General features: G+C 39.7%; 1 protein-coding gene across 1 annotated transcript in view; it reads right to left on the reverse strand.

Annotated features, from left to right (window-relative positions):
• Window positions 1-13,104, reverse strand: part of LOC104987744 (pro-neuregulin-3, membrane-bound isoform-like) — a 104,091-nt gene extending 90,987 nt beyond the window's left edge. The window contains exon 1 of the mRNA XM_010838801.1: window positions 12,007-13,104. Within this exon, the coding sequence (XP_010837103.1) occupies window positions 12,007-12,676 (670 nt within the window). The 5' untranslated portion in view covers window positions 12,677-13,104. The remainder of the gene's footprint in view (window positions 1-12,006) is intronic.
• Between the last annotated feature and the right edge of the window lie 590 nt (window positions 13,105-13,694).

Raw genomic sequence — 13,694 nt, forward strand, 5'->3', positions numbered from 1 at the left:
GGTGTTGGAGAAAACTCTTGAGAGTCCCTTGGACTGCAAGGAGATCCAACCAGTCCTGAATATTCATTGGAAGGATGGATGCTGAAGCTGAAACTCCAATACTTTGGCAATCTGATGTGAAGAACTGACTCATTAGAAAAGACCCTGATGGTGGGAAAGATTGAAGGAGGGAGGAGAAGGGGATGACAGAGGATGAGATGGTTGGATAGCATCACCAGCTCAATGGACATGAGTTCGAACAAGCTCTGGGAGCTGGTGATGGACAGGGAGGCCTGGCATGCTGCAGTCCACGGGGTCGCAAAGAGCTGGACATGACTGAGTGACTGAACTGAACTGAACTGGGATACCAACACAGATAGCAAAGCTTGTAACTCGAAACTTCTGGTGTCATTTGCTTGCCTGTTAATTGCGTTTCCTTCGTGGCCACCATCTTTGTCTTCAATGTGGTTGCCATTTTCAAATGCATATGAATAAATGGACATTTGCTTTAATTTTAAATAACAAATTTTTAAAATAAAATGAGTTTGGAAGACGCTTTTTTAAAGTAGCGAGTTACTTCAGTATTAAATTTCATAGTAACTTTTGATTAAAACAGAGCTCATAAATTTCCCCTTTGGCTGGGACAGCAGTACCTCAAAGAAGGCAATTCAAACACTCAAGTGCATATCACTGAAAATTACAGTAAATCAAGTCTCATCTTGTCACACCATCTTTGTGATGCAAAATAAAAAATGCTTTATCGTAGGAAGCTTTCCATGATAATTCATCAAATTTCATTGGATCTATCAGCTTATTTCCACTGCACTGTCAGAAAAGCCTCTGCCCTAGTATGTTATCAAGTATTTTTCCCCTTAAAAGTGGTGGCCTCACTGCTCCAATATTGATTCAGAGTTCAATTTCTGCAGCAAATCAATCATACAAGAATAGATAAGAATCAAAATGACCAACACACAAAAGTTTTCCCATGTTTCTGGTTCTACAGTAAAGAATAAATGAAAACACATATACTGTGCTGATTATTATACATGTTGGTAAGTGACAAGCTCTTAAAATTACATCTCTATGCAAGAAAGATCATTAGATGTACAAAAATATCAAAGGCCCTTAAGTGCATCCAGAATTCCTTATTGTTTTCTTTTTGTAGTACAGGGACCAATATCTCAGCTAATAAGATTTCATTTTAAGTTCACTGTAGCAGAATCTCTAGGATATATTTAAGATATAATTATCCTCTGCTGCTGTAACAATTTTTTTTTTTTTTGCTTCTTTTAGGTTTTACAAGCCTCTAGCATTTAGATACAGGGCTAGAGTTTTGATTTTATTTGTGTTTTGAAACTTATTGATAAACAACCTGTTCCTCTACACTTTAAGTGATTTTATGTACCAAATTTTAGTTATTAGGTAACCATCAAATCAATTCTCCTTTTACTCAGGATATTATGGGCACAGATGAAACACACATATTATTTGTAGAATTCATATATATGTTTATGTTATAATTTTAACCAAATTAAAACAACTGCTATGTTTGATTTGGCTCCTGTAAAATTAGGAGAACCCCATGGACAGGGGAGTCTGGTGGGCTACAGTCCATGGTGTTGCAAGAGTTGGACACGACTTAGTGACTAAACCACCACCAGACACCACCAAAATTATTCTACATAAATTATTATTTTTTATGGGTTTTGCAAAAATGCTGAGAACAGCTGAATTGCTATCTTTTGGGGGTCCAGAAATTCCAGTTTGGAACAATGAAAAACATTTGGTGAACATCATTTCCAGTCAGATAAATAAAGATCCATGATCCTTTGGGTCCAGCTCCTCCCAGGCACCATACTTACACCGTATAAATTCCTGTTCACTACGCTGACCTTCCCTAGAAGGTACTTTCTTGACAAAAACAACTTTAGTTACTACCTGTCTCTTTTTCTCTTGCAAGAAACTCCTTATCATTCTCCCTGTAAGAAAGTCCCTCACAATGTGACTTTTTGACATTACTCAAAAAGAATCAATCTATGTACCCTAACAGTTTTTATGGGGGAAAATCACTCTTTTATGATACTAGAGTTCAAGAAATCAGTAAAGTTCTATTCATTCTAAGACATAACAAATTAATCCATCTGTTAAGACTCTCTACAAGTTACTCCTAGGAATGTTAACACATGTAGATAGTGTTTATATGAATGGTGCTAGAGAGAGGAAGGAAGTTAATATTTCTTAAGTCTTGTCCTAATATCCTAGTATTTTTTACCATAGAGTAATTTATGTAGCCCTCAACACAATCTTACGAGCATTTAAGGGATTAACATTCCAATTTGTTCTGATGTAAAAACTGAATCTCAAATGGTGATGTAATTTTCTTGAGGTCATACAGCTTATGAATGGTACAACTGGGATTTGATGACAAGTTTCCAGTACAGTTTCCACAGCACCATGATGCTTCTTCAACTCTCATCTTCTAAGTTTTTTATAAGCTTTCCCAGACTCCCAAACTTATTCTCCAGATTTTGTTATAAAACTATATGTTCAAGATCAAAAGGGGAAAAGAATAAAGTGAAGAAAGGAGTCTAAGTAGAATGAGAGAGAAAAAATTGGTATTGGTTTCATATTTACTGTATCTTAGGCCTAGGACTTCTTTCTGTTTTCCACTAAGTCACTGATTCCCCCAAACATCCCCAAGAGAAGCACACTACTGTTCTCACGAATAAATGAGGAAACAGATTCAGACAGATGATCTAACTTGCTCAAGCCTATGAGGAATGGCACATGGGATTAAAATTTTGGTCTCTTCCTCACAGCCATAGAGAAGAAATGTATGGTAACCAGAGGGGAAAGGGGAGATGGAGGCATAGAGTGGGAATTTGGCACTGACACACTACTATACTTAAAACAGATAATCAATAAGCACCTACTATACAGCACAGAGAACTCTGCTCAATATTCTGTAATAATCTAAGCAGGAAAATAATTTTAAAAAGAAGAGATACACATATACATATAAATGAATCACTTTGCTATACTCCTGAAACTAACACAACATTGTTAATCAACTATGCCCCAATATAAAATAAAAAATTTTCAAAAATTCCCAACTAGACAGCTAAGGCCTAGGGCAAGACAAAAATCAAAGCTGTAAAAGACATCAGTAATAAACATATTTAATAACCTGCTAGGAGCGTCCCTCAACAATGTCACTGACTGAATATTCTATTAAGAAGATACGAAATTCTTTCCAAATAAGGAGCACACTTCAGTCGGGTTGGCTTTGATTGTTAAAAAATTCTCCCATATCTAGACCAAAGGAAGAAGATAGAAAACTTAGAGATAAACACACCAGTGGGCACTGTATCTTTGACAAAGGAGGTAAGAATATACCATGGGGAAAAGACAGTCTCTTCAATAATTGGTGCTGGGAAAACTGGACAGCTACATGTAAAAGAATGAAATTAGAACACTTCCTAATACCATACACAAAGATAAACTCAAAATGGATTAAAGACCTAAATGTAAAACCAGAAACTATAAAACTCTTAGAGGAAAACATAGTCATTACACTCTTTGACATAAATGACAGCAAGATTCTCTATGACCCATCTCCTACAGTAAAGGAAATAAAAACAAAAATAAACAAATGGGACCTAATTTAACTTAAAAGTTTTTTAAGAAAAGCAATCCAAAGAGAAAACTATAAACAAGGTGAAAAGACAATCCTCAGAATGGGAGAAAATAATAGTAAATGAAACAACTGACAAAGGATTAATCTCCAAAATATATAGCAGCTCATGCAGCTCAGTACCAGAAAAACAAATAACCCAATCAAAAAGTGGGCCAAAGACCTAAACAGAGAATTCTCCAAAGAAGACATACAGATGGTTAATAAATACATGAAAAGATGCTCAACATCACTCATTATGAGAGAAATGCAAATCAAAACTACAATGATGTATCACCTCACACTGGTCAGGATGGCCATCATCAAAAATCTACAAACAATAAATGCTGGAGAGCTTGTGGAGAAAAGGGAACCCTCGTGTACTCGTGGTAGGAATGTAAATTGATACAGCCACTATGGAGAACAGTACGGAGTTTCCTTAAGAAACTAGGAATAAACCTACCATAGTACAGTACAGTGTATAGTGAAGTCGCTCAGTCGCGTCCGACTCTTTGTGACTCCATGGACTGTAGCCCACCAGGCTCCTCCCTCCATGGGATTCTCCAGGCAAGAGTACTGGAGTGGGTTGCCATTTCCTCCTCCAGGCGATCTTCCTGACCCAGGGATTGAACCTGGGTCTCCCGCATGGCAGGCAGACACTTTAACCTCTGAGCCACCAGGGAAACCCCAAAACTACCATATGACCCAACAATCCCACTACTGGGCACATACTGTGAGAAAGCCATAGCTGTTCAAGGCACATGTACCCCAACAGTCACTGCAGCACTATTTACAATAGTTAGGACGTGGAAGCAACTTAGTTGTCTGTTGACAGATGAATGGATAAAGAAGCTGTGGTATACACATACAATGGAATATTACTCAGCCATAAAAGGAATGCATTTGAGTCAGTTCTAATGAGGTGGCTAAACCTAGAGCCTATTATACAGAGTGAACTGTCCGAAAAAGAAAAACAAATATTGTATATGAATGTATATATATGGACTCTAGAAAGATGGTACTGATGAAGCTATTTGCAGGGCAGCAATAAAGACACAGACATAGAAAACAGACTTATAGACACAGTTAGGGAAGGAGAGGGTGGGATGAACTGAGGGTAGCATGGAAACAGATACATTACCATATGTAAAATAGATAGCCAGTGGGTATTTTCTGTGTGACTCAGGGAGCTCAAAAGCGTACAACCTAGTGGGGTGGGATGGGATGGGAGGTGGGAGGGAGGTTTAGAGGGAGAAGACATACGTATACCTATGGCTGAATCATGTTGATGTACGGCAGAAACCCACACAATATTGTAAAGCAATTACCCTTCAATTAAAAATAAATAAATGCAAAAAATTCTCCCATATACTTATGTTTTTGGGAATGGCCAAACTGATTTCCTATACAGATCAAAATCAGAAAGGGAAAATTGTCTTCTTTAAAGAAGAGATCTGTAGTGGAGTGATGAGTCTTACTAGTTAGTATTTAAATAATAAATAGGAAGGCACACTCATTTGAATTAAGGCAATACATACTATTTGAATATAAAGGCTAAAACTAATTTGGACAAGAAAAGCAGAGTGTAGAGAAGACAAGAATTATTTCTGTTTTAATCTTAGCACTGACAGCACTTAGCTATAGTGTTTTGGGTGAGTTGCTTCACTTTTCCAGATCTTAATTTCCTCCCTCTAGCAGACACTTGGATCATCTCTCCAAACGTCCAATATATAAAATTCTATTACTACATAATATCAATTATATTTGTCAGAAATAATCTTTGAATGCATATACATACACAACATTAGGTTCAATTCACTGCAGCAAAGATGGCAACAAGGTTTGAGATAATGAAGACTGATCACTCCTACTCATGTGAATGGTGTAAGAACCTAAGTTTTACTTCAATTTGAGAACTAAACAACTTAATGACAGATTCAATCCTTTCTTTGGACAATGAAACTAAAAATCCTCGGGAATATTTTAATACCCTTGGTTCAGTAAGCCATAAAAATACATACAAAATATGATTAAAAAATATTTACAGCTATCAGGTTGCTAGAAGCTACAAGCAATCTTACAATCTTTACATGGTGGAAATATGGAAATATTTTCTATCTTAGGGATTTCCTCATGGTTTAGCAGTAAAGAATCCATCTGCAATACAGGAGACACAGGTTCAATCCCTGGGTTGGGAAAACTCTCTGGAGAAGGAAATGGCAACCCACTCCAGTATAATTGCCTGGGAAATCCCATGGACAGAGGAGCCTGGAGGAATACAGCCCATGGGGTCTCAAAGAGCAACTAACACACTTTCCCATTTTAAGAGAGTGTTCTTAAAAGGGCTAAACACATTTCACCTTCCTGACCACGTCAATGGTTTGGTTAAATTATGTCATACAGGTTAAACAGGAATCAGGCAAAGTTACCAGTAGCAGAGATAGAAGTGGTTTCACTTTAAGATACATGATATCATTGGTTAAGTGTTCAGTGTTCCACAAATAGGAATACTAGCGAACAGGAATGGCAGTCAAAATGTGAATAAAACGAAAATGAGGAGAAGAAACACTGAATTCAGTATTTATGCAGCAAAGTAAAGAAACAGAGTTGTGCTAATCGATTCTAAAAATCCACTAGAACATAAGCTTTATGAGGGTAAGGGCTTTTATTGGTTTTTATGGTGATATGATGCATTTAGAATCATGCCTGGCACATAGTAGGTGCCTGATATGTATTCACTGAATAAAGATAAAGAGGAAACAACAGAAGCAAACTGAAACATGAACATAACAACAATAATAAAAATGGAAAAACAAGCATAAAAGCAGACATGGTATCATTTATGGCCTGGAAGAAAGTTCAGGATGAGAGTTATAGATCTAGTTCTTAGGGGCTTCCAGCTCAACATCAGACAAGTCATAACCTTTTAATGTCTTTGTTTCTCAATCTACAGATTCTCTCTTCCTTCATGCTTTAAAAGGATACTATGAGATATTATTTAAAGGGCAGGAAGACAAACAGAGATGCATAGTCTGGGACATGATTTTCTGGGAATGCGAAAATGCTGATATGTATATTTATATGTCAATATAAAGGAAAAGAAGAAGGTGAGATAAAGAAAAGGGTCAAATTTTGAATCCGTGGTGGCTGTAACAAACCAGTATGTTGTTCATCAGATGAAGACATTTTTTGGTATGTGTTTTTGCAAAATGTGTAAGTATTGTTCAGTATTAAAATGCAATAAGTTTCTATAGGAAAGAAAAGACAGGTGAAAATGCTTTGATATCTCAGAGTGTAGCAGAATTTTGACACAGAAAAGCCAACACGGCATAATTAGGAAAATAAGAAAGATTCAAGATACAATTGGGAGTGTGAGAAGGGAGAGGAAGGAAGCAAAACTGGGTATCATAAAGGAATAAGGAGAAATAATTAAATTGGGATGTTCAGGAAAGAGGTGAGCCATATAGCCATCTGCTGCCTGTCAGGAAAGAGGTCATCTGAGAAAAACTAAGCTGTTTTCTCAAAAGCAAGCTGAATACTGTATGAGTGATGAAATAAAAAAGATCATATCTGCCGAAAATTTAGTAAGAACAGAATGAGAGAATGAAAAGAAAATTTAATTTTAATTTTTTAAGTGGGAACTCTATACACATGACCAGTGGTCCCACTTGAAGTACGTCCTGTAACTAGCAGTGAGATGCCACTTAAACTACCAGATTTAGTCTCCAGCTCTAACTCTCTTGGGCTTCCCTGGTAGCTCAGATGCTAAAAAATCCCCCTGCAATGCAGGAGCCCCTGATATGATCCCTGGGTTGGAAAGATCCCCTGGAGAAGGGAATGGCTACCCACTCCAGTACTCTTGGACTTCATGGTGGCTCAGATGGTAAAGAATCTGCCTGCAATGCAGGAGACCCGGGTTAGGAAGACCCTTATCTAAAGAGTCAGACATGACTGAGTGACTTTCACTTTTCTTCACATCTAATCCTCTAGAACAGGGGAAAAATGACAGGGGAAAACAGCACTGTTGGGGATTAAATTCTGGGAGATGGGACATTGCTCTATTTTCTACTATTAGGGTTTCCCTAGGAGAAGGCAATGGCACCCCACTCCAGTGTTCTTGCCTGGAAAATCCCACGGATAGGGGGAGCCTGGTGGGCTGCTGTCTATGGGGTTGCACAGAGTCGGACACAACTGAAGCGACTTAGCAGCAGCAGCAGCAGGGTTTCCTTAAACTTTTCAGAGTTTTGTGAATTTTAATAAAAGGGTTCATTTTACTAAACTGTTCAGAGTCTGGCTTTCCTCATCAGTAAATTAATAAAATTACTTAGCTCACATCAAGGATCTACCCATTTCTTCCAGTTTTTAATGTCTTAGGCTTTCAATGAATACGGTGAAAGCAGAGAAAATCTGGAATCACCATTCTGGAACAACTATAGGTACAGTTGCAAGGAACTAGAAGAGTCTACTGGGCTTAAAGTGAATGCCACTTTTCAACAGAAGGGGAAAAATCCTATAGTATAGTCAATTGATCATGTTGAATTTTGCATAGTGTAGTAATTCATATTGTTACTCTGGTAACAACAGTGTGCCATGAAACTCAACAGTACAAAGAGTTAAGAAAAAGCAAAACAAGTTTGGCCTAAGATGAAAATACTAATACATTCTTTGCGTGTGTGTGTATGTGTGTGTGTGTGAGTGTGTATGTGTGTATATATACACACATATATATATATATATATACACATAATTTATTTATTCAGCTGCATTGAGTCTTCGTTGTGGCATGTGGGATTTTTACAGCATATACGATCTAGTTCCCTGCAGGGGCTGAACCCAGGCCCCTTGCATTGGGAGCATGGAGTCTTAGCCACTGGGCCACCAGGGAAGTCCCAGAAAATACTAATACATTCTTATACCCAAGACTCAGTTGTCAAGCAGGCTGCACCATTCAGAAATACATTTTCTTTCAGGATGGTACCCTAGTTTCCTGGTTACAACTTAATTAATCAGCTCTTTTTATAGTCATCTAAGTTTGCAATCTCCCAGCGTCAGATCTTTCCAGATAAACAAAAGGTAAGAAAAATGTTAAAGCCCAGGCAAAGGAAGCAAATGAATGGTTCCAGAATTGCCTTGATGAAAACTATAAACTATTAACATGATAGTGTAATTATGGTGGGAAACCACTAACCACACACAGAAAAACTTTAGAATTACATATACCTGTTTTAATGTTTTCATATTTTATGTATTGTCTGAATAGTAAATTCAAGCCTTGTATTAGATTGCTTACTCTTTACTTGTACGCATTGTCGAAGATGGTAAGAACATGCAATTATATTGCCTTATGAAAGAAATGCTCATTTTAAAATAGCTGACATAGTCACTATACCTCTAGTCTATTTAAAAGGTGACACTTTGCCTAATATAATAAAGACAAAGAGTGTCTTGATTTTAGAAGAGTCAGTAAGGGAGAGAGTAATTCTAGTATTTATGGAATAAAACCCTGATGTGCTAATAGGTAGATTGGTTTGGGAAATAACACAGCAGACACAATTACCGGGATTGTCTCTGTTCTACTCTCACCGGCTCCAGGATAAAGAAGAATCAATTAGCCCTCCACAGACTATGACCTTGAAGGCTACAGCTCTGTGCATAATACACTGAATATGCTGAGCCAGATAGAAACAGAGAATCAAGTTCTAAGACCACGGAAGAGCGCAGATAATGTCTTTTTAAAACATAAGCTGTGACAGCTTCAGGCATGTCAAAAGCATGCAGGATGATGAAAGAAAAGCCCCGTTCTTTCTGTGACTAAGCGATAGTTTCTTAGCAGAAGAGCAAAACGCGAAAGGGATTGCAAAATGACTATCTAATGCCAAGCTTTTCTTTCTTTCTTTCTTTTTCGCTGTCCTTTAGTTAATGGTTACAAGCTTTTAAAACAGCTAAACAATCACTTAAGAGTGTTTAAAACCAAAGCTCCCTGGACCAGTGCCTTTCCAAAATAAAAGAAATATAGACTCATAATTTTTAGGATATTTATGTTTTTGTTGTTTTCAGGCACTAGTTCAAAAAAGGAACCCTAAGGGTCTCACACAGCAAACCCTATAGGTGGTAAAGTGTTAACCAACTGTCTAGCCCTAACTTTCCAGAAAACTACATCCCAGACAGCTTTTGTAGGCTTATCTCCAATGCACTCAGAGTGCTGCAGCTGTGTATCTGGCCAGAACTGGCTACTACGATGCTTTTAGACAGTAGTAAATCTTTTCCACTCAATAGAAACGCCAGAAAAATCAATGTCCTGCCTTGGAAAAAAAAGAAAAGAAACTGTATGGAATGTATAATCTATTAAAACACTTAGGAAAAGAATTTACCTTAGAAAAGAATTTCTCAAAACATCACAAGATACTTTTTAAAACAGTCCTAGATCAGGAAAATGTGCTGGAGGTTTCTTTGTTTGCTTGTTTTCCTCCAATGACAAAATTATAGGATTGAGTCAAAGAGTTTTTCAAAGGGTCTTCTTTCTTTTTCTGAACAGCTGAACTGATTCAGGCACATTTTAATTCAAGACTGAAGCTGAAAATGATAAAAAGACAAAAGAAGTAACCTTGTCTTCACGGTGAATTCTGCTTCTCTTTGCAGGATCTGTACTTGCTTTTTATAGCCTGTCATTTCATCTGGGTATTATTTCCCGGTCACTTTGCCAGGTGGGAAGAGGTGGTGAATACAGTGATGGCTGTCAGATCTTTAATGATGCTTCAGGGATTTGATAAAGATACAAAGCAGTGTCTGCAGAAAGGAGGTTCTTCCCTAATTACACCTCAAAAGCAAGCCTCTTTTTTTTTTTTTCCTTTAAATCTTTGCCACTGAAACTGGTGTGTATGAAATGAGCCTGAATCACAAGCACAAATCAAGTTTTTCTGCATTTCTAGAACATATGGCTCTCCTGCATACTGAACAACATGTCTGCAAAAGATATTTTTAATCTTCATTACCATCCAGAGGGAAACAGTAGGGGTATTTCACCACAGAATCTTTACCCTCACCTCTCCTTTAGAGACTTTACACATGGTCTTCAAACAGAATTCTCTGATCTTTTACTTTTTTCTAAGGAAACAGTTTCAATGCTGAAAATAAGACAGTGAAACAAAAGTAAATTAGAAACTTTTTAAAAAGCTATAGAAAATGCCTCTCTTCTATAATGACGTTTAAAACAATCTGACTAGTCATGGTTTGATCCTTGTCAACTTTTCCATTATAAAGCATTGCAACGACCCAGTACAGACGGCAGTAGGACTCCTCTGTATTGTTTTAAGAGCATGGGCTCTCTTCACTCACAGATTATTAAACAGGATTGTTGCAGTCTTATGGACAAAAAAGACGCATCTGAAAAAAAAGGATTTATCTTACTAATGAATCTTGTACTTTCTAATGACTGTCAAGGAAGCTATTTAAATATTTGATTCCAGAAGACAAAACTAATTTGGACAAATCATAATAGGCAAGAATATATATACATATACATATATATGTGTGTGTGTGTGTGTGTGTATATATATATATATATCAGAGTCACTTTGCTGTACAGAAGAAATTAACACAATATTGTAAAATCAACTATACTTGAATAAAAGTTAAAAAAACCTAATTTGGGGAAAATCCTTTCATGTGGAATTGTACCAGATCCAGAATAAAACTGCCCCTAACAAGCGCTCAGCAACTTATACTATAATCTGAGCATGACAGAAACCTGCTGGTAAGAGGTGAGTGCTGTAAACATCTAAGACTTCATGTGGTATTGGGAATAAGCAATTAAAGTACAAACGTGGGGAGAAGTGGTTTAGGGAACAAGAAGAAGAGATGGAGAAAGATAACTGGTAACTTGGGCTGGCTGGAAGGCAAAGGATAACAGAAAGGTGAAGAGAGGTAATGGAAAATTTACATGGGGAAAAAAAATCAGGATCCTACTCACTGTACAGAAGTCATATATATATATATATAAATATATATGTATGTATAATGGTCTGATGTTTTCATCTTAAAAAGTGTTAGAAACCAATGGAATGGAACTGAAAGTCAAGCATGGCTCAGAGATGCTGCAGCTCTGGGTCCTCACCCCAGATTTCACCATCCAGGAAGAGGGAGTTGCTGTGATAGCATCAGTTCTAACCAGCAGTTTGTAAGGTCTTTTCACTCATCTCTCCCGGAGCAACCCAGTCACATGATGCGCTTAAACCAAACCCCGCTATTCAACTCCGAGAAGACAAGGACCCCGCTCTACGCTCTAGAGAACACTTCGGATGACCTCAAGCCCACCCATCTCCTCTACACATCCTCACCCGTCTCTCTCTACTTACAAAGTTTAGGAGCAGTTTGGAGATTAGTTTCTGTTGATGGTGGCTGAGTGGCTGCCTTGGGTGTTCTCACGTCAGGGCTCCGAGTGGGTGAAGGGAGGGATGGAGCAGTGGACGGCCGGAAAGAAAAAGCGAAGATACGGTTCTTGGGGGTGGGGACCGCCGAAGGCTCGGAGGACCCAAGGGCATTGTCAACTTGCACTGTAACTCGAACCTCAGTTTCAGACTGAGCCCTGGAGACAGGTGAAGTGTACGCCTTGGCTGATACCCACACAGCAGCTGAAGCTGCAGTTGGATCCAGAGAAATAATAGGATCCTGGCCTAATCCCCCAGGGTCAAGGTGAGTGGGAGAGTCATACTCAAAAATCTTGTCCACAAACACCCACTTGAGGCCAGCGATGCAGAGGCAGAGGCTGACCAGGCAAGCCAGGATGGGGACGATGCAGATTTTCTCTGAGTTGAGACAACCTCTCAGGCGCTCGGTTTCCAGGCAGACGCAGCAGGGAAGAGTCAGGCCCACGAGCCCTGGGGACCTCCCATCTTCAGTCTGGGTCTCCGGCATGTCTTCGGCTGCCGGAAGCCCGTCCAGAGATGGGTCTGCACTCAGCTGAGTGGAAGGGCTCGAGGACCTCTCAGCAGCTCCCTCGGACATGTCTGGGGAATAAATCTCCATCGGCTCACCTCCAGGAGGCCTGGCCTCTCACACTGTCCATTACCATGCAAAGCCCCCCCCAACCAAATGATACAGCATCTTACAGGGAGAAATCGATAAGTCGTCCAAGTCCAAGGCCATTATCAAAAGCAAGAGGAGTTCAGGAGGAAGGCAGGGGAGGCCAAAAAAAAAAAAAAAAAACAACAACAACAAACCTCTAGCAACAACCAAATAAAAGTATATTGTAATTCTTGACTGCTGTTTCTGGGCCACTTTTGCAGTTCTTTTATATGCTTCTCCAAACCATCCTGGCTGGGTCAGGAAGACGGGAGGCCAGCGGAGAAACCCAGGAGCTGATGTGGCGGCGGTCGGTTAAGTAAACCAGTAGCCCAGACTGAAAGGCATGTTTCTCACCTCGAGCAGCTGGAGCTGGGGTCTGCTCAGATGGAGAAAGCAACTGTCATGCAGAAGAAGTAAAAGCAGGAGCAGGACCAGCGGCGGCGGCGGCGGCGGCAGCAGCGGCGGCGGCAGGAGCGGCAGCAGAGACAGTAGCAACAGCATCCTGTGGTGTGAGCGCGGCGGCTGAAAGGGGCTGAATCATCACAGAGCAGCAGGTGCCTGCCCTCCGAGCATCACAGCGAACCGTCTCATCGCAGAGCGAGCTGGAGGCGAGAGCGCGGCCGGGAGGGGCGGTCACCGCGCTCGCCGCCCTGCCTTCTCCCCCACCCCACCAGCCACTCCTCTTTGTCCTTCCTGAGCGCTCATTCACTTTCTTCCTCTGCGGCTCCTGCCTTCTCCACAGTCTCTTCCCCTTGCCGTCCCCCTCCTCATCCAGAGACTCTCTCTCTCCCCTCTCTCTTTCTTTTTTACCTCCCTCCTCTCCCAACCCCCACCCCTCTATCCGCACTCTGGGGCTGCTGGCTGGTCTGAGTAGAATCAGGATAACCCAGCAAGGCGGGACTGCCAGTGACTTCCTATTTTATCCAATTAGAAGGAATAAAGGCCATCAAATCAAAGAGAAGCAGGCAGACAGCAGTTA

This window comes from Bison bison, unplaced genomic scaffold (assembly GCF_000754665.1).
Source record: "Bison bison bison isolate TAMUID 2011002044 unplaced genomic scaffold, Bison_UMD1.0 scf7180017864105, whole genome shotgun sequence".
Classification (NCBI taxonomy): domain Eukaryota; kingdom Metazoa; phylum Chordata; class Mammalia; order Artiodactyla; family Bovidae; genus Bison; species Bison bison.